At 57.8% G+C, this 20,332-nt stretch overlaps 1 protein-coding gene and 1 non-coding gene across 7 annotated transcripts in view; both read left to right on the top strand.

Annotated features, from left to right (window-relative positions):
• Positions 1-20,332, top strand: part of CRTC1 (CREB regulated transcription coactivator 1) — a 78,778-nt gene that overhangs the window by 48,071 nt on the left and 10,375 nt on the right. For 3 of the 6 annotated variants that reach the window (XM_060296923.1, XM_060296925.1, XM_030880053.2), the window contains 9 exons: positions 719-856; positions 1,877-1,938; positions 3,944-4,038; positions 6,091-6,176; positions 9,837-9,877; positions 10,355-10,575; positions 15,263-15,396; positions 17,128-17,439; positions 19,543-19,647. In XM_060296923.1, the coding sequence (XP_060152906.1) occupies positions 719-856; positions 1,877-1,938; positions 3,944-4,038; positions 6,091-6,176; positions 9,837-9,877; positions 10,355-10,575; positions 15,263-15,396; positions 17,128-17,439; positions 19,543-19,647 (1,194 nt within the window). The remainder of the gene's footprint in view (positions 1-718; positions 857-1,876; positions 1,939-3,943; positions 4,039-6,090; positions 6,177-9,836; positions 9,878-10,354; positions 10,576-15,262; positions 15,397-17,127; positions 17,440-19,542; positions 19,648-20,332) is intronic. The other 3 variants (XM_060296924.1, XM_030880056.2, XM_060296926.1) reach the window with 2 other exon arrangements.
• Positions 6,541-6,647, top strand: LOC115865559 (U6 spliceosomal RNA). Its single transcript, XR_004044346.1, has one exon. It is a non-coding gene; the product is annotated as a U6 spliceosomal RNA (small nuclear RNA).

Below are 20,332 nucleotides of genomic sequence, written 5' to 3' on the forward strand. Positions count from 1 at the left end.
GAGCCGGGCGTGACCGGGGGCCTCATGCCAGCCCCAGGTGCTGGAAGGGAGCCCCGTCCAGCCAAGCTGTGGGCCAGGGCTCCGGAAAGTGCCTGCACTTGGCTGCCGGTGGTGCTGGGACAAGGCTGTGGGGGAGAGTGCGTGGGGGCCGAGTCTCAATCAGGACCAGCCCCAGGCTCCACGAGGAGCCTCCAGGGAGCCAGCACTTGGCCAGGTGGGCCCCTGACGTCCTGGGCTGGAAGCCCTGGGGCTGTCTCTTGGCAGGCCCCTCCAGGGATGACGTAGGTGGGGAGAGGAGGCCGGCCAGGCCCGGAGAGAGAGGGCGGAGGCCTGTCTGCACCTGGCGAGGCTGGGAGGGGGTGCTCGGGCCATCTGCACCCCTGGCACCCTGGCCGGCTCCGGGCCCCGAGCTTGCGCCGCTCTGCCTGGCCCGTGCATGCCAGCTGCACTGCACGCCTGCCGCCCCGGCACCTGGAACCCCAGCGCGCCGCCACCCCTACAGTGCTCGGAGGCTGGGGGCAGGGGCCGAGGAGGAAAGGAAGCCCGTCTGGAGTAGCCGAGGGTGTCTCCAGAACTGGGCAGGGGGGTTGTAGAGGGACCCTGAGGCGAGATCCTGGGGGCAGAGCTGGGGTCAGATCTTGGACCACAGCTGGTAACCGTGGTTTGGGTTCCTCTCTCTTTTTTTCCGTCTCTTCCTCTCCTCCCTCCCTACCCCCAGACACCCTTCCAGTCCTCAGGCCTGGACACCAGCCGAACTACCCGGCACCATGGGCTAGTGGACAGAGTGTACCGGGAGCGTGGCCGCCTTGGCTCCCCACATCGCCGGCCTCTGTCAGTGGACAAACATGGAAGGCAGATATCCTTTTCCCAGAGTGGGGGGGGAACCACTTCATCCAGCTGATGGACCTGCCTGCTGCCAGCTCTGTGATAGAATCAGGGCTGCTCCAGTCCTCCAGGGCTACTGGGCCCCACCAAGAGGGGGGTGCCATTGCATGGCAACCCTGGAAGACTTCCTGGAGGAGGCAGTGCAAGCTGAGGAGCCTTTAGCCAGGCGGGGGCTAGGGGAGCACAGGGAACAGTGACACAGAGTAGGCCACTGGAGCACACAGCTTGAAATGAGAGTTGGGAGGGTATGCTCAGATGCCTGACTGGGCAGTGGGGCCCAGGAAGGCTGTGAGCAGGGCACCCACACGTCAGGGCCATGGTGGTGGACCCCTCTGGGGGCAGTATGGAGCCAAGGCAGTGGGGCCGAGGGGGATCTGAGCCAGACACAGATCAGAGGGAGGCTTGATCTGAAGATACAAAATTTGCCTTTGCGCCTCTGCCAAGCAGAGAGGTTGTGAGGAATCCCACCCCCACCACCGACTTGGCTGCCCCTTGGTACTTAACCAGCCAGGCTCCCCCGCCACTGCGTTCTGAGTGGCTGCTCCTGGGAACCCCGGCTCTCTAGAACAGAGAAGCCTGTTCTTTCCTGGTTCTCGTTTCCACGGGCTGGGGGAGCCTGAGCAACTGGGCACCAGACCAAGCCCTCGGGCCCTGGGAGTCGCCCCGTCAGCCCAAAGTTAAGAGTCAAGACCGGGGTCAGCTGAACTAGACTCCCTGCAGCCCCCCCTACGGGCCCCCGTTTCATGGCTGAGGCCCCTCTTGGAAGGGGTGCAGCCTGCACGTGCGCTTGCAGGGGGTGAGTGCTGAGTGCTAGGTGGATGGGGCTGCACCCTGGGGGCTGCTCGCAGCCAGGCAGGAAAGGCCCCCGCCCCGAGGCCCCAGCTGTTTGCCGGCTCCCAGCAGCCTGGCTACTCGGTCTGGCCAGCGCAGGGTTCTTGAGGCTCGGGGCAGGGCCTCAGCTGACAGTACCATCCCCTTAACTTACACTCACGCGGACAGCTGCCCATATGGCACCGTGTACCTCTCGCCACCTGCGGACACCAGCTGGAGAAGGTCAGTGACCCAGAACCAACCCCCAGCCCTCTCATTGGAAACAAAACTATACTTTCATCGTGGCCGTGCTTGGAAAACCAATATGCAGTCACTTAAAAATGACAAAACTTAGAAGCATCCAGAAGTTTCTAGAAATCAGCTCTATCCCTGTAAACAATGAGGTCACAGTTTTGGGGTCTTCCAGGGATTTTTTTTTCCCCCTCTATTTATGACTTTTTTTTCCCCTCTATTTATGACTTTTTTTTTTCCTTTTCTTTTTTAAACAAAGTTGGGATTGTACTGACTATTCAGTGTTGTCACTTGCTTTATTTAATGCTCTATTATGATTGTTTCCCACATTCCTGAAAAGCCATAGAAAATTTGATTGGAAAAGTAAGATATATTTATTACTAGAAGATTAGGAAAATACATAAATGCATCTAGAAGATGAAAAAAAAGTCCATAATGCCATCATCTAGGAAGATCTAAGATGACAATAATATAGTTAATATAAATACCTACAATAACACAGATGATAGTTGCACACCAGTGTGAATGTACTTAATGACATAGAAGTGTATACTTAAGAATGGTTAAAAAGGCAAGTTTTATATTTATTTTAGCACACATACGCAAAAAAACATATGTAGGTGACTTCAGTAAACAAAGACCCAAAGTAAACAAGCTATTAAAAAAAAACACAGCACAAAATATATCATTCAATTAGGGACTTCCGTAATTAGGGACTTCCCTGGTGGCACAGTGGTTGAGAATCCGCCTGCCAATGCAGGGGACATGGGTTTGATCCCTGGTCCGGGAAGATCCCACATGCCACGGAGCATCTAAGCCCGTGCGCCACAACTATTGAGCCTGCGCTCTAGAGCCCGTCAGCCACAGCTACTGAGGCTGCGTGCCACAACTACTGAAGCCCACGCAAGCTCTGCAACAAGAGAAGCCACCGCAGTGAGAAGCCCACGCACCGCAATGAAGAGTAGCCCCCGCTCGCCACAACTAGAGAAAGCCCGCGCGCAGCAACTAAGACCCAACAATGAAGACCCAATGCAGCCAAAAATAAATAAATAAATAAATAAAATTTTAAAATAACATAATTAAATGCCCACCAAGCACGTGTTCATATACCAGGTCCTATTTCAACCATCACATACATTAACTGATGTAAGACGCACAGAGCTCTGTGGAGTTGGTGCTGTTATCCTCCCCATTTTAGGCATAAGAAAGCGCGCAGAGAGGTCAGAACACTTGCTCAGGGACAGACAGCTGGTGGGGAGCCAGGATCCCCCTGGCTCCTCACAGCTCAGCTGGCCCCTGGGTCAGAGACAGCCCGGTCCTCTGTACCCTGCTGTTGTCCTTGAGCCAAGTTTCCTCCACGTCACTCTCAGTGTCTGGGACATCCCCGTTGGGGGTGTGTGGCTGTTTCCCCGAATTGGCTGTGCAGCTGGACCTGCCCTTTGCGTGTCTGCCCAGCTCCCCGTGGCTGCCCCTGGTTTCCTAGGCAGCTGAGGGGTTTTTCTGAGGACCCTCCCTCCAGGCACCTGCAGCTGGGGGCAGATTGTGTTATTGGGGCAGAGAGTGGAGCCTCTCCCAGACTCCTGGGAGCACTGGGCTGGTTGGAGCAAGACCCCCCCTTGGCTATTGGTCACCAGTAGGGGACTCCATGATGGGTTCATACACCCAAGGCTGGGCCACTGTGGGACTGTCAGGCCCTCTCTCTTCAGGGTTTCAACAGGAAAGCACTACCTTTTCCCTAAAGCCGCGAAGGCCATCGAAGGGGCAGGGATGGGCAGGGGCTGGTTAGGAACGAACGGACAGCTCTGCTGCAGCCTTTGCAGACGAAAACCAAAATCACTGTTGTGGTTCTTCAGGGTTTTTGCTCAGGTATGCAGCTCACAAAAATGACCCATGACTGCCACCCTGTTCCATCGGGTGGGTCCCAGATAGAGTGGAACCAGGACTGTCCCTTCGTCCCCTTTGGGGCCAAGGCTCACTGTCTCTCTCCTCTCCCCAGGACCAATTCTGACTCTGCCCTTCACCAGAGCACAATGACGCCCACCCAGCCAGAGCCTTTTACGGGTGGGTCCCAGGACGTGCACCAGAAAAAAGGTATCAACGGGGCCCATGGGTGTCTTTCCTGGGGTCAGGCAAGTCCAGTGGCTGACCGCTGTGCTCCCAGAGGTCACAAATATGTAGGTGGACAGACCTGAGAAGGAAGACTCAGCAGGTGCTGTGGGACAAGGGGAGGGGTTCAGGGAAACTTGGAGATGGTGCTATTTGAGTTGGATTTTGAGGAGTGCGTAGGAGTTTTCTAGGCAGAGAAAACAGTCTCTGCAAACTCAGATTGGCTTCTGATTATGGATTCAGGGTATGGCCGTGCAGTATGGGGGCCTTGCAGATTCTTTCAAATGTTGGGAGCAGCAAGCCCGGGGAAAAGGGGCATTTATCAGCTCGTGACCGACAGTCGGAGCTAGATGTTCAGCTTCAGGTAGCGTTTGATCCAGGGCTTCACACTGGATCATTTCCCGGCTCTGAGGCTCAGAACCTCTTGGTCCACAGGGTCTGTCCTGGCAACAGTGTGTGGAAAAGAGGCTAACTGTTCCCTAACTCTTGTCCAGAGCCTCCTTTCCAACTGGGTCATGCACACAGCCCTGCAGCTGGGGCAGATCTGTGTCCAGGCCTCAGTTCCTCCTTGGAGCTAGGTATGGAGGCAGCATCCCTGGGACCTTCCAGGAAGGTACATGGCATCTTAAAAACTGGGGCAGTGTCACCCAGAGAGGGGAGTGTGACGCTATGAGGCCAGCCCTAGAAGCCCATGTGGGCCTGATCTGCTCCAGGACACTGAAACCAGACAGTTAATCAATCATTTACACTGCAGGTCCAAACGTTTACCACTTTTTGGGTAGCATTTCACTGTGTGAGTATGTAAACATACCAGGGAGATTTTGCTGATAGAAGAAGGATGGTCAACTAGAACTTCACCCCTTGGTGGGCAGGGGCTCTCCTCATGTGATCTTTCCAGCTCATTGGGCATCAGAGGCGAGACTGCAGAAGGGAATGTCTCCATAATAAAAGCGAGGATTCCAAATGCCTAGGGGTGACGAGAATGGACCTGGTACTTCCCTCCTGTTCCTGACGCTGGGGGCAATTCAGAGGGCGCTGTCTATCCTGAGGGAGGTCCGCCAGGAACTTGGGGCTTTGGGGGTGGGTGAGTGGACTTCACCCTCCCCAGGGACTCTTTGTGACCGTGGAAGGACCCCTGGTAGCTCAGAGTCCAGTTGGCCTTGGTGGGGGTGGGGGGGGTGGGACACATCACCTCTCCCCGTTGCTCTAGGAGGGGCCCAGGCAGTAACGAAGTCTGGTGTTAGCCTGGCTGTCCTCCCATCCCCCAGTCCAGGTTTCTAGAAGGAGGAATTAACCTCCTCCTTCTAACTATGTTCATAGTGGCGCTATTGCAGCACTGAACCTCCAACAGGCATCAGGAAACTGGATCTCATAAAGAAAGTGTTGAAAGTTTTAAGGAAAGGGGCCTTCAGGCACAGCTGGTTCCAGGGCCTCGACCGATGCTCATCCAGTCCCTTAGACCTTCTCTCTCCTCCTTTCCTCCTCTGGGACTGGTTGGCATTGCAGCTAACTCACAGAGCCGTAGCTACCATGGTTGGATCGACCTCAGACTACGTTGAGCTACGTGGCTTGCTGCCAAAAGCCCAAGAAGGGCCTGGCCCCTGGGTACTGACAGCCCAGAGGGGGAGGCAGGTGTCCACAGGGCTGTAGGTGGGGTGCACGGGGTGAGGTGACCAGTCGTGGGAGATGGGGAGAGATTCTTGGCTGTTCTCTGCAGCCCGAGGCCTGAGTGGGTCCTGTGAGAGGCAGAGTTGACACACGTCCTTAGCTCCAGAGCTTTCATTTTCATTTCTTTATAAGTCACAAGTTCTCTGACTTTTTTTTTTTTCACTTTTCTTTTTCTTTCTTTCTTTCTTTCTTTTTTTAACGAAACTCCTTTTTGCTTTAGTACAATCCCCAGAAGTCACTGTTGGGGCAGCTTCATTCATATCACGGTCGCGACTCTGTATGTCAGGGAAGTGCCCTCCTGGTGCCACCGCACAGCTGCAAAGATTCCTTTTCTGCTTCTCCTTCTTCTCCAACCCCACCCCACCCCAGTCTTACTATTAACAGTCCCTGGAATGGAGGAGACCACATCAGAGATGGACAAGAACCTTTCCAAGCAGGCATGGGACACCAAGAAGGTAAGAGCCTAAGGGTTTTCGGAAGTGGTTTTCCTTCTTGATCTTTTTCTTTTTTTTTTTTTTTTTTTTTTTTAAGCACAACCCACGTGAAGATGGTAGAATAGCACCTTGGGGGAGTGTCGCCTTCCCTGAAGTGTGAACCTCATTCCATTTTTTTTTTTTGGCTGTGCTGCACAGCATGCGGGATCTTAGTTCCCCAACCAGGGATTGAACCGGGGCCCTTGGCAGTGAGTACTCGGAGTCCTAACCACTGGACCACCAGGGAATTGCCTAAACCTCATTCAGTTTTGACCAGTTGCATAAGCCTTGAATACTAATGGCAGGCCTGTTACACTGGTGAAAACCATGTAAGGAATTAAAATCTATGTTCACTTTGGCAGCATGTATACTAAAATTGGAACAGTGCAGGGAAGATTAACATGGCCCCTGTACAAGGATGATGTGCAGATTCACACAGCGTTCCATATTTTTATGTGTAGTGATAGATGTTAACTATTAACTAGACTTATTGTGATCACTGCAGTATATACAAATATCGGATTATTATGTTGTACACCTGGAACGAATATAATATTATATGCGAATTATACCTCAATGAAAAAAGAAAGAAATTGAAGCCAGGGAAGTTAAGTGATTTGCCCAAGGCTGTGAAGACACTTAGGGTTTAGAACGTATACCTCCTAATTTTTAGCCTGTGATCGTTCTACTAACCCACAGTATTGGGTAATTATCATCGTTTATCGTCATTCTTTTTTTTTTTTTTCTGTTGCACCATACAGCACGCGGGATCTTATTTCCCCAACCAGGGATTGAAATTGTGCCCCCTGCAGTGGAAGCACGGAATCCTAACCACTGGACCTCCAGGGAATTCCCTGTCCTCATTCTTAAACGTAAACTTCCATTCACTTGCACAATAATTGCAGCTTTTATTAGAGTACAGAGTCTGCTTGGAATTCCCAATTGGATTGGGATTTCTGTGTTATTTCAAGGTCCAGAAACAAATTTCTCAAGTTCAACCTACAAAAATGGCTAGTGATAAGATGGAATTTGTGCCATGAATACAGATTTCAACGAATTTTTTAAAAAATTAATTAATTTATTTATTTTTGCTGTGTTGGGTCTTCGTTTCTGTGGGAGGGCTTTCTCTAGTTGTGGCAAGCGGGGGCCACTCTTCATCACGATGCGTGGGCCTCTCACTATCGCGGCCTCTCTTGTTGCGGAGCACAGGCTCCAGACGCGCAGGCTTAGTAGTTGTGGCTCACGGGCCCAGTGGCTCCGTGGCATGTGGGATCCTCCCAGACCAGGGCTCGAACCCGTGTCCCCTGCATTAGCACGTAGATTCTCAACCACTGCGCCACCAGGGAAGCCCCCAACGAATTTGAATAGGACAAAAATGCACTAACACTAAAGCAATTTTGAATGTTTTTTTTTTTAAATTGAAACCCTGTCAGGAACTCGGAGGGAGATGATGAACGAGCAGACAGCACTATGTTCCTCAAAGGCATGTGTTCAGAACGTTTGAAATCAACAGGAAACAACCTGAATGTTCGACAGTGGGGGATTTATAAGGAAACTGTCCTCAGTCCCTCGTGTGGAAAGCTGTGTGTGTGTGAATTGGGATCTTTGAAGGAATTTTAAAGGCATGAGAGACTTGTGATAAAACTGGTATGTGGAAAGAGCGGGATAAAGCTGTTTAGAAAGGCACAAGACACGTAAAGATGCCAACAGATCCCTGGGCGTGCAGGACCAGGCCCTGGGGGAGACCTGAGTGCAGGTGTGAGCAGCACTGTTGGCCTTTTTTTTTATTATTATTATTTTTGCGGTACGCGGGCCTCTCACTGTTGCGGCCTCTCCCGTTGCGGAGCACAGGCTCCAGATGCGCAGGCTCAGCGGCCACGGCCCACGGGCCCAGCCGCTCCGCGGCACATGGGATCTTCCCGGACCGGGCACGAACCCGTGTCCCCTGCATCGGCAGGCGGACTCTCAACCGCTGCGCCACCAGGGAAGCCCTGGCCTTTTAATCCCCGTCTGCATGTTCCAGTTTTGCACAAGGAACGCATATGATTTTCAAACTTGGGGGGAGAAACTTAAAAATTCTAACAACCCAAACAAAGTCAAAAAGTAACTGAAACGTGTAGTTGCAGAGAGGTGCGTCAGTAAGGACAGCAGGGTCCCTACACATGCCCAAATGTGGTGCTGCCATAAAGAAAGTGAAGATGGCTAGCGTCGTGACTCTGGGGAGGGGGACGGCCCCAGCATCCTGGGAGTGAGAAGATGGTGGCAGAGCCCAGCATCTTGGCCAGACTTCCTTTAACTGCCGCTCAAAACGATGCATCTGTGAGGATGTCAGTAAAGGAATTCCTGTGGATTTGTTGGGGGTGGGGTGGGGGGTGATGGGTGAATTTTTAATACTGTTTAGAAATCTCTTAGGATCCCATAACATTCGTGGAATGCTTTTGAAAAGATTCTTTAGAAAAAGTCATTGTCAAAGTGCTTTGTAAAAAAATCTGGTAATGAAGCGAGTGTTTACCCACGGAATTAAGGAGCCTGTGGCCAAGTAGAAACCCGTTCCTCCGGCATTCCCTGCAGGGGCTAAATGCCTGTTGGTCACATGCCAGTCGGGCCTCCCCCACCCCACCGCACTGGGTGTGTGCATGGGAGGCAGGCCTAGCACCCCGCCCCCCCCCCCCCCCCCGCCCCGGCTGGTGTGTCCATACTGCTGTAACAGTCAGCCAGGAGTGTCTGCCCCAGGGCCCGAGAGGCAGAGAGGAATAAGGGAACATGACACAGCCGAGCCCGCCACTAGCATGCCAGGTTCTGTCCAGTCATGTCTGCTGCCGTCGGAAGAGAGTTTCCTCCTTTGTCCTTGAATAGGTCTGGGGACCCTGCCTGGAGCCTGCAGTTGTTGGATGGTGATAATGTCCCGGGTTCACAGAAGGGGAAACAGGGTTTCTCTGGGACCCTCTCCCCGGGGCTGGTGTCCAGGGCAGCCACGGTCTCTGTCCTTGGGCCGCGTGGGCCAGGGAGCACGTCAGCAGCAGGGTTGCCTGTGGGAGTCGCAGCTCTGGGGCACCACACCGCTGCAAGGCGGGTCAGCAGGGGGTGTGGGGAGCGCCCTCTGTTTCACTTAGGGCATGCGGTTTGAGCCTCCTCAGGCTTCTCCACGTGGTGTCCTTCCTTGCCATGGACAGAGGCACACAGAACAGAGGCAGCCCCTGCCACTGGAGCCCTGCCTGCCTCCATTCAGGAGTGACACAGGGTGTTAGCCTGGAGTTTTCAGTAACCCTGCCCCCCGGCTGGCTGCTAACAGCCATGGTACAGCCCTGGGGGGGTTCAGATGTGACGAGTGGGCAAGCTTCCTCTTCTTCCCCAATGCCTGCTCGCACAGGGGACCACGCCACCCCTGGGCTGTGCCCACAGGTAGACAGAGTTGAAGCTGGGAGGGGGCTGTAGAAAGACCATCTCCACACAACTCTTGGTTTTGCCCCTGGGTGTGTCTGGGGCAGGCACCCCCAGTGCCACGAGGCCACGAGTTCTTCATCTGCAGATGAACTCCATTCTTGTTGAGCATTTCTTAGCCCTGGTGGGGAGAAGCCATGCTGTGAGGAGGAGCAGTGCACATGAGGAGGCCAGCTCAGCCTCTGCTGTCTTCTCTTTCAGACGGGGTCCAGGCCCAAGTCCTGCGAGGTCCCTGGAATCAAGTAAGTCTCAGCAGGGCCCACCCTGTGTGCCCAAGGCCACCCTGGGCTGCTTGGACGATGCCAGGGCTTCCCCTCCGCTCATGAGGCTACATATCCTGACAAGAGGGACACTGTGCCCTGGCAGCCACCCAGCAAGCCCCACTGCGGGGGGACACGCCTACCGCTCCTTCCCTGAGATGACAGAGCCCCTGTCCTAGCCCCAGCACACTCACCCCTCAGACACACCCTTTTCCTGGGCAGTGGGAGGACCCTCACCCTGGCCCCCATCCCACAGGGATAGGCAGCTTCCTGAGGTTCCACTGGAGGTGCTGACAGTCATTTCTCCAGCAGGGCAGTGCCTAATTATGGGGTGTCATTTTGCGCCTACGAATTTTTTTGCACCAGCCTTCTTCTGCCCCTGCCACAGCTTTCGTGGGAGAACAGGCCAGCCGCCACCCCGAGAGCTCACCGCCCCCTCTGTCTGGCCTTTCCCCCCAGCATCTTTCCATCCGCCGACCAGGAAAACACTACAGCCCTGATCCCTGCCACCCACAACACGGGGGGCTCCCTGCCTGACCTGACCAACATCCACTTCCCCTCCCCCCTCCCGACCCCGCTGGACCCCGAGGAGCCCACCTTCCCCGCGCTGAGCAGCTCCAGCAGCACCGGCAACCTCGCAGCCAACCTGACACACCTGGGCATCGGCGGTGCCGGCCAGGGTAAGGCTGGGCTGGGTGGCGGGGACACTCCCTTCCCTGACAGAGGTCACCGTCTAGTGAGAATGACAAGTGTGTTTGAATGATGACTTAGCAGGGTCACGTCCAAAATGCCAGGCATGGGGGTGGAGCAGAGTCCACCACTGGGGTTCAGGGTTGCCACGCTGACCCAAGGGGAAAGGCATCTGGGCAGAGGGCACAGCCTGGGCAGAGGACCAGGGCTGGGAAAGCTCATGCCCCCAGGGATGGGACCATGGTTCTTAGGGGGGACTGGGGGCTTCAGAGAGTTGGGGTGTGCCAGGCTTTCCTCATGCCCTTCATCAAAGGACAGACCTGATCTGTTCCTCTCCCCCACCTCTCCCACTCCCCCCACCCCGACCCCCCAATCCCCCAACCATGGCTGCCTGCTTAGGATGCTCCAGCCCGGCCCCCTCCCCTGAGGATGTTTCATGGGCCCCTGGCCTGTCCCAGTATCCCCCGATGCTGCCCCAACCCTGTTCCTCCTTGGGACTTCCCGCAGCACCGTCCTTCTATGACTCAGGCGGGGACCCTGGAGGTGTCCTCCTCCACTCAGACCCTCTCCCCTGCGTGGCCTCCATCTGCTTGCTCCCTGCCCAGCCCATGCCTCTTCTCCACCCAGAAGGGCCATCCGCTCATGGCCCTCCTCTGGTCAGGACCTTGCACAGCACCTCAGTTTCCTCCCTAGTGAAAGCTTGAGACCCGCGGGGCCCCCTAATTCCTGCTGCCCATGCCGACTCCTCTCCAGCCAACAGGCTCACCGCCGACCACCGTGGGGCCTTTGCACATGCCACCCCACCCACACAGCGCTCCTCCAGGCTCCTCACCCCGTTCCCTACGCAGACCGCCTCCCCTCCCCTCTGCAGGCCTTCCTGACTCCCTGCCCATGCCCCCGCCCCTGCCCCCTCTCACACTGGGTTGCTTTTCTGCACTCACCGTGCTGCTGTTGAGTCACTATTTCGCTCTTTCGTCTGTCCCCTGGGCTGGGCCTTGATCTCCCACGCCCTTGCTCTGACCCCTCTACCCACGTTGACTGTGGGAGGCGTGGGTTTGCGCCCAGGGAGGAGACAGGACGGGCCCCCGACAGCCTGGCGGTGGGACGGGCAGGAGGGGCCGTGGGGACTCACATGTGTCCCCACATGTGTCCGGACTCGGCGGTCGGTGAGAGCACTGCCTCGCTGTGCCCTCCCTATGTCCTGGAGCCACAGCACAGGTCAGTGCTCAGCGCCCATGGCACCTCCGCCCCGACCGTGGTGGGCAGCGCCACGCAGGGTTTTCTGAGAGAGAATCACACACTCACATTCGTGTTTGCCACACTTCCTCTGACTGCCCCGGGGAGAAGCTGACTGTGAGGAATGGGCGGCAGCCCCTGGGCCAGGGCAGAGCCCCATTGGGAGCTTTGCAGAGAGATTTCAGGGGGAAATTGGCCAGCCTCGGAGCCAGGTTGATTCAGGGAGTGAAGGAGAGCAAGGAGCCCGGAGTCATTCCCGGCTTTGGTGCCGACCGGGCCAGGGCCAGGTGAGGGTTGTTGAGGGCGGTGCAGACGTTCCCTAGGTATTTAGGCGAGGAGATGGAGGCCAGAGTGGTGAAGAGGAGAGAGACACTCTGCCTCATGCCATTTAGGCTGTGTTCTTTTTCCCGTGCCCCTGGCCCCGTGCCCGCTGAGGCTCAGCCATCGGGCAGAGGATACTGGCCCTGGCCGTGTGCACCCCACTCACCCGCCCACCCCTCCAGGGAAGGCCCAGAAGGCAAAACGAGCAGATCCAGGGGAGCCCCAGATCTGTGGCCCTCCCACCAGTGGGTGGGCAGCGTCCACAGATGCCTGTGCAAGGAAAGAAATCAGAAGGTTGGCCCTGGGGCTGCTGGCCCTCCGGCAGAGAGTCGCTGTTTCCCGGCCCCCGTTTTTCTCCTCACGCCTTGGCAGCAGCCTCCAGGGCACCACCCCCTCTGCAGCCCCCCGGCGCCCGCCCGGGAGCCTCGCACCTCCAGCCCGCGCCGAGTCTAAACAAGTACAGGAAAACACAACACATGTGAAAACCATAGATGCGGGAACGAGTGCAGACCCCGAGCGTGGGGCCCAGACCCCAGCCTGCCTGGCTCAGAGCTTCGGCCCGGTAATGTCTGACATGTGTTCGGTTGTTTGCGAACCTGCCGCGCTCCAGCAGCTCGCCTGGCGGGGGCCTCACTCTCCGGGTGTGTTTTAAATCAAGCAGAGCCACCGGCCCCTGGCACACATGGAGATCGCCCCCCACACCACCTGGCCCACCCTGCAGTCAGGACGGGAGCCGGCGGAGGAGGAGGACGGAGGCCTCCGCCGCCAGGAAGACAGTGGCCCCTCTCATCTCCTTCCAAGTTTGCCAAAGTCGTTTCCCTGGCTGCACGCCGGAAGCGGGAAGTGGGCAGGCTGAGGTCCTCCTTCCCTGCACAGCTCCGTGGCCAGTTAGCCCCGTGCACAGGGCTTCCATGCCACTGGGGCGGGCTCCTGCCACCTGGGCTGCCCTCCCCTGGCAGCTGTCCCTGCCCACGCTAGGCTTCCCTTCCAGCTGGCCCCACTTCTTTTCCTAAAGTTGATCCAGGTTGTCAAAAGGAACTCAACAGCAAGGCATCCCTCAGCCCTCCCGGCCCAACTGGTGTCTCAGGGGGTGGTGGCCGCCCCATGTGAGGCCAGGAGCTCACGTTACAGCCTAGCAGAGGATTAAAAACTCCCTTGTCTTCAGGACAGACGTCAGAGGCGGCAGCCGAAGGGCCAAATCCAGCCCCCCAGTGTATTTTGGCTTTCTTACACGATTGTGTGTGTGATGCTTTGAATTGACATTCAAATATGCACGTAAAAACCTGGATTTCCAGCTTCTCTTGAAGAGTCAGGCCCAGCAATGGTGGGTCGAGGTCGTGTGCCTCAAGCTGGGCTAGAGCACTCCAGTTTGCTGCGGGCCCCTCCCGTCCCCGTCGCCCCTCTGTCCCCGCCACTCTTGGCATCTGCCCCTGCTGCTTACCGAGCCCCGACATCTGCTCCCGACGTGCATGTGGAGCGTTCCTCGGCCCGCCGGACACACGAAGCGTCAGATGCTCAGAGAAGACGAGGGAGCAGTGCAGGGTCCCGACTCCCAGTGTGCTCTCAGCAGGCGTCTTCCGGACTCCTCCTGACTAGGCCTCTGTCGATGGCTCCCTTGACGTCGCTGTGTTTGCAGCAGCCTGATTCTGGGCCCAAGGTCTGTGCAGAAACTGGCCCCCGGGGGCTCCGCTACAGGAGCTGTCGACGGTGCCAGGCCCCCCCAGCAGTGCTTAGTGGAGCGGAGCTGCCAGGGCATCCGAGGGGAAGTGCAGGCGTGACCAGGCTCGCCTTGCACAGATGACACAGCCCCAGCGAACAGCTGCCTGGGGTAGAGGGAAGGCTGCCCGTCATCTCCCCTCAGTGTATGCTGGGTGCGTTCTTGCCAGCCCTGGAACCTGCCGCCTCACCCGCTGGAACCGGGTTGATCCGGTGCCCTCCGCGGGGTGGGCCCAGCTCCCCCAGTGAGTCAGGCACCTTCACCTGGCCTTGACTGCGGGCCAGATTCTCTGGGAGCCTGCTCACGACCTTCTGAGGGCCTCGCGGTGAACTGGAGAGGACAAAGAAACTGAGTCTGGGGTGATCAGGCCAGGCCCTCAGGGCTCCCCTCCTGCCCCCAGCATCAGGGGGCCCATTGCTTCCCTGGCACAGTGCCCCAGGATCATCTGGCAGGCCCCAACACACTGAACTTGACCTCACTTAGCTCCTTCACAGCAGACACATCCAGGGATCAGATTGCTGGGGGAGGGGGCCGGGGTGAGGGAAGGGGTGACTTGGAGCCCCCGCCGCCCCAGCAAAAGCTCCATCAGGAAGAAGATAAAATAACTGAGTTTCTTGCTCAGGTATCCTGATGGGGTTGGTGCTGCAGCATGGGGAGTGCATGAGGTGGGAGGAGAAGGTTGTGGGTGCGTGTTGTGGGGGGAAGGGCTGCCAGATACAGAGGTCAGGGGCCAAGAGGAGATCTGGCCAAAGGAGCAGTTATGGGAAGGGGCACGTTCACGGAATGGGGGTGAGGAGAACGATGAGGCTCAAGAAGAAACTGCAGCATCAGGCAGCACCGATTTGGTTGGAGCTAACCAAAACCCAAGCCATTTTAGGAAAAAAAAAAAAGGAGGGGGACTGTCTCTGAAACCAGGGAAATGCCAGCGTGGCTGGATCTGGGGCTCAGGTGCTATCTCTGCCCCTCATTGCCCTTGTGGTTACCAGGATGCCTCCTCACACAATTCTGGACCTCCCTTCCTGGAGTTCCATCAAAAGCCCCTGGGCAGGGTCTCATTTGGCCAGCCTAGTCACATGTCCATCTGGGGGCCAATCACGCAGTAGCCCGGAGGTGGGGAAGCGCTGATTGGCAGGGCCTGCGGGACACGCCCCTCCTGGAGGGATGGCAGGATCTGTGGGGAGAGTGTTGGTCAGCACTGGAGATGGGAGCCCATGCAGAGCTGGGGGACCCTGAGGTCAGGGTATCGGGACCTCAGAGGGGGCATCCCAGGTTTGGTGATCAGAATGTGCCCACTGGCGTCTGTGTGAGCGATTGGACTGTCCTCAGCAATGACCCTGGGTGTGTGAGTGCCCCCTGCCACGATCCCAGTGGCTGGCATCATGCCCACCCTCCCTTCCTTTCAGGGATGAGCACACCTGGCTCCTCGCCGCAGCACCGCCCGGCCGGCGTCAGCCCGCTGTCCCTGAGCACGGAGGCAAGGCGGCAGCAGGCCCAGCAGGTGTCACCCACTCTCTCCCCACTGTCACCCATCACTCAGGTGCGAGGGCTTAGTGGGGCGGGGGAGGTGGGGCCCGGCTCTGCCTCTCTGGGAGGCCTCACGCTCCTTCCAGGGAGCAGAATCCTGAAAATCTTGCCAACACTTTTTTTGCTTTTTGTTGTCAAATTTTCAAACACACGGGGAATGCAGAAATCAGTGGCCTGGATTCCCCTGTGTCCATCATGGCTGTTAGCTTGTGCCCGTGTGACTGGGCATTCTTTATTATGCTGTTCTCTTCTTTAAGATCTAGTTGCAATTTCCCAAAATAAAATGTTTAGAGAAGGTTTCCCCGCCCACCACCACCACCAATTTACCATGTTTGCTTTGTCTGCTTCTTTGGTAGTTTTGTGTGTGTCTAGGAGTTGGTCCGTTTCATCAGTTATCCCACGTGCCAGCATAGTGGTCCGTAGTACTCTCATAATCCTTTTTATTTCTGTGAAGTGGTTAGTAACGTTGCCCCTTTCGTTTCCAATTTCCATAATTGGAATCTTCTCTTTTTTAGTCAGTCCAGGCTCGTAGAACGAGTTAGGAAGTGTTCCCTCCTCTTCTATTTTGTTGAAGAGTTTGAGAAGCATTGGTATTAGTCCTTCTTTGAACATTTGGTAGAATCCAGTGAAGGTGCTGCGGTCTTGTTGGATCTTCACTGGAAAGTTTTTGGTGTCTGATCCCACCTCCTTACTCCATATCGGTCCTACTCAGACGTCCTTTTCCTTCTTGGGTCCGTTTCGGTAGTTTGTGTGTTCTGAGGAATTTGTCCACTTTGTCTGCTTTTCAGTCCCTAATAGATAATATTGTTTCTTCGGTTTTTAACATGACCTCGATGGTCTTATCCACCCACAACGAAATTAACAGTAGTTCTTCTATACCTTCCGATGCCCGGCCTGGTCTCGGCTCTCCACGGTGTCTCTGTCTCTTGTACGGTTCTTGTTCAGATCAGGATCCAAACAGAGCCATGTGTGGCTCCTAGCGGCTGTGTCTTCAGTCTCTTCATCCGTGACCCCAGCCTCTTCTCCCCTCCCCGCCACGCCCCACCCCTGAGGCCTGCCTTCCCTTTCCGGAAACTCCCTTCCGGCCACTCCTTTCCTGTGTTCTGCTAAGTGTTTACATCCTGTAGCTCCTGGGCATATCCAGCCTCCCTCAGAGGGCAGGAGCCCATGCCTGCCTGCCTGCCTGAGGAACTGTCCGCGCAGACTCGTGAGCCTGGAAAACTTGCCTCTGGTTATTTTCCTCTTTCCAACTCCAAGAGGGGCCCGAGCTGGTCATTGCCGAGTGACCACACAGGAGCCTCCGTCAGCCCCACCGTCTCCAGCCTCCCCTTGGTGCCCAGGCTGCAGGGTGGCGGGAGGGGGTTCCTTCTCCCCGGCAGGACCCCACAGGGGAGAGGTGCTGGCTCCCCGCTGGGCTACCAGAGTGTGGTGCCCTGTGCCTGCCCACAGTGGGGAAACTCCGGCTCAGAGAGGCGGGGGATGGGGGCGGAGCATCCTGAGTCTCTGCAAGTGTGGAAGGGTGTGCAACGAGAAAGGCTCACTGGGGGCAGCCCAGTCCTCCGTGGGCCCTGGGGGAAGCCCGCTTCGCTTCCCTGGTCCAGGGTCTGGACATCCCTCTGTTCATCTCTCACTTCAGTGTCAATCACGCCAGGCCATGGGGGTCCCCTGGGGGCCAGGTGCTCACAGCCCGCTCGGCCCACTCCTTTGAGCATGTGTCCCACCTGACGCCCTCCTCTCCGTTCAGGCCGTGGCCATGGATGCCCTGTCTCTGGAGCAGCAGCTGCCCTACGCCTTCTTCACCCAGGCGGGCTCTCAGCAGCCGCCGCCGCCTCAGCCTCAGCCCCCGCCCCCGCCGCCGCCTGCGTCCCAGCAGCAGCCGCCCCCGCCGCCCCCGCAGGTGCCTGTCGGCCTCCCCCAGGGCGGCTCCCTGATGCCGAGCGCCAGCCTGACTCGGGGGCCCCAACTGCCCCCGCTTGCGGTCACGGTACCATCCTCTCTCCCCCAGTCCCCCCCAGAGAACTCGGGCCAGCCGCCGATGGGGATCGACACTGCTTCGGTAAGCCCGGGGCGGGGCCTGATGGGGGGGCGGGGGGTGGGGCTTGTGCAGGAGGAGCCCAGGGGCTGTGGGAGACCCCCATCAGACCTGCAGGAGGAGTGTCAGGGTGCCTGGCTTTATCTGCAGCCACCTTGAGGCTCCACTTTGAGGCCAACTTGGCCAGGGGTTGGGGCGGCGGCAAACACTGCCTGGGGCTGGGAGCTCAGTGGGGTATTCTCCCTGGAATCCTCAAGCCAAGTTTGTCACCCCGGTATAGATGGGGAAACTGAGGCACAAGCAGGGGTCAGGTGCCCCAGACTTCACCCAGGACGGGCCACCCCACGTCTGGCTGCCAAGCCCTCCCCCATGGCCCTGATTGCCCCCCTCAGCCCTTCCCACCCAAGACAAGGCTTCCTCGGGGGCAGGGAGAACACGGAGCTCTCAGGGCCTCGGGAATGGACTTCTGAGAGCCAGAGGGATGGAGATGAACTTGGAGAAGAAGAAGGGATGAAGCCAGTTCTGTGGTTCATACAGCACAGTGCCCTGGGCCGGGGGCCTGTAGCTCAGACAATGGGACCCCCTTGCCTGGGGCCAGGCTTGGGGTAACAAGTGCTAGGTTTTGACCCCTGCACCCCAAACCTTCCTGCTTGTTCAGACTTTCACCCAGGTTGCCCTGATGGGAAGGGAGTGGTCACAGCTACCTTTGGCCACATCCAGAGGAACAGGGACCCACGTTTGGGGCCCAGCCAGCCCTCCCCACTCACTTGGCCCATGGCTGCCAGCCCCAGGATAAATGTCATCAGAACATCATGTGCTCTGTGAAGAACAGGCCCCCCCTGGGTTGGCCAGGGCGGGCAGGTAACCCAACAGGTAGAAACCCACATTTCCAGGCTGCTCTGATCCCTCAGAGGGCAGACCTCAGGGGTCCCCTTGGATGGGACTGCACCCCAGCCTTGCCTTGGGCAGAAACACAGCAGGTATGGACGTGGCTCTGACAGTGGGGCTGCCTGGGGCACCCAGTTCCATGACACCCTGCCATGGCGGTGCCTCTCTGTGGACCTGGGGGGACATAGGAGACATGGGCTATCCAGGCCAGGCTCTCGGGTCAGGGCGCTGTTGTCGGGCAGCCCCTCCCCTCCCGTGGGAGTGGTGGCTCCCTCAGGGCTCAGGTTCCAGCGGCCTTCTCTGTGAGTTTCTGTAGATCCATCCAAGCGAGGAGAATGTCCCTCTGGTCATTTTCCTCTTTCCAGCCCGAAGAAGGCCTGAGCTGGTCATTGCCAAGTGACCACGCTGATGTCTCTGACACCCCCACCCTCCTGCACGAGCCCCCTGCCCCATCTGGGCTCAACCGCCATCCCAAACTGCTCAGAACAGGCCGCTGAGGAAATGAAGGAGACATAGCGCTTAAGGAGCCCTGGGCCGGCCGGCTGGGTCTCACTGAACAAGCTCAGAGAGGTCAGGCAGCTTGCCCAGAGGCACACAGCAGGGCCTCACTGGTTAGGACCAGAGCAGGGTCTAAATCCAGGTCCTGGCCGAGCTCGTCCTGCCCCCCCAGGAGTCTGATAAGAAGCCAAGACCCTTTGTCATTCGAGTGAGGAGGTGGCCGTCCTTTGGAAGTCTGTGGACAGCGTAACCCGGCGGACTTGTCCCAAGCAATACCAGTGGTAGTGACTACCCGGCGCCAGGAGCCCTGCAGTGTGCCCCAGGTGGCCTTGGCTGTCAGCCCGAGGGCATCTGACCGGCCCTGGCCTTCCCTGCCCTTGCGGGTGTGCGTGTTCACACGTGTGCAGCTGTGCGCACACGTACGTGGGTGTGGTGTGCGTTCGTGTGAGTGCTCTAAAACCTGCTGAGTAGAACTGATCCCTCCGCCCCTCCCCAGCCCCCCAGGGCGATTCTGTGAGGCTGGGTTCCATGTTCTCTGACAGAATGCCCCACCCCTCCCAGAGTTGGGTTTGGAGGAAGGGCCCCTTGAGGCCCCGGGCTTAGGTGCCCTCCTGCAGGTGCCCTGGGTATTCAGCTCACCTGAGGGATGGGGGCCCTGCCAGGGGTGTCAGCAGCGAACAGCCAGTCCCGGGAAGCCAGGCCTGGGGCCCCGCGAGCATCCTGACCTGTCTGTCGTCACAGGCGCCGGCTCTGCAGCAGTACCGTACTAGCGCTGGCTCCCCAGCCAACCAGTCTCCCACCTCACCCGTCTCCAATCAAGGCTTCTCCCCCGGGAGCTCCCCGCAAGTAAGGGACGCCGCCTCCCCTCCCCGGCCTCCCCCACTCCAGCCTAGCTGGCACCCCCCCACGTGTCCCCCATCCACCTGTCTGTCCGCCGTCTGTGCCTCCCGTCTCACTCCACGCCATCTTGTTCACTCCACCGGGGTGGGGACCGGTGAGGGGTAGCCACCCTGGGCAGTGGCCAGGGAGAAGGCACCCTCTCCTGGAGCTGTCACATTCCCTCGGCGCCTCTGTGGTCCACGCCAAGCCCCAAGTGGGGTTGGCGGGCTCCCCATTCGCATCGGTGACGTTGGTGTCGCCTTCGCCCCAGCACTTCACCCCATGGCTGGGATGCCGAGCCCTGTGTGCGGCTCAGAGCAGGCATCGAGCAGCCCGTGCACCCGTCCCCACCCATGTCTGCCCGCCCTGAGGCCTCCTGCTTCCAGGCTTCTGGAGGTGGAGGCGTGCTCCCCCTGCGTCAGAGTGCAGCTGAGGTGACGGCCAGCCTGTGATGGGGGCTCTGACTCTTCAGCCCCACTCACCCCTTAGGATGGCGTGTCTCTCGCCTTCAGACTCCCAGCACAGGAAGCAGCCCCTCCAGTGTCTCCGTCCTCTTCCCACAGATGAGACTGAGGCTTGCCCCAGGCAACAGGCAAGGCTGATCATGTCTATCAGACTCAGGTTTTCCCTCCATACCAGGCACCACAGGACC

This window comes from Globicephala melas, chromosome 3 (assembly GCF_963455315.2).
Source record: "Globicephala melas chromosome 3, mGloMel1.2, whole genome shotgun sequence".
NCBI lineage: Eukaryota > Metazoa > Chordata > Mammalia > Artiodactyla > Delphinidae > Globicephala > Globicephala melas.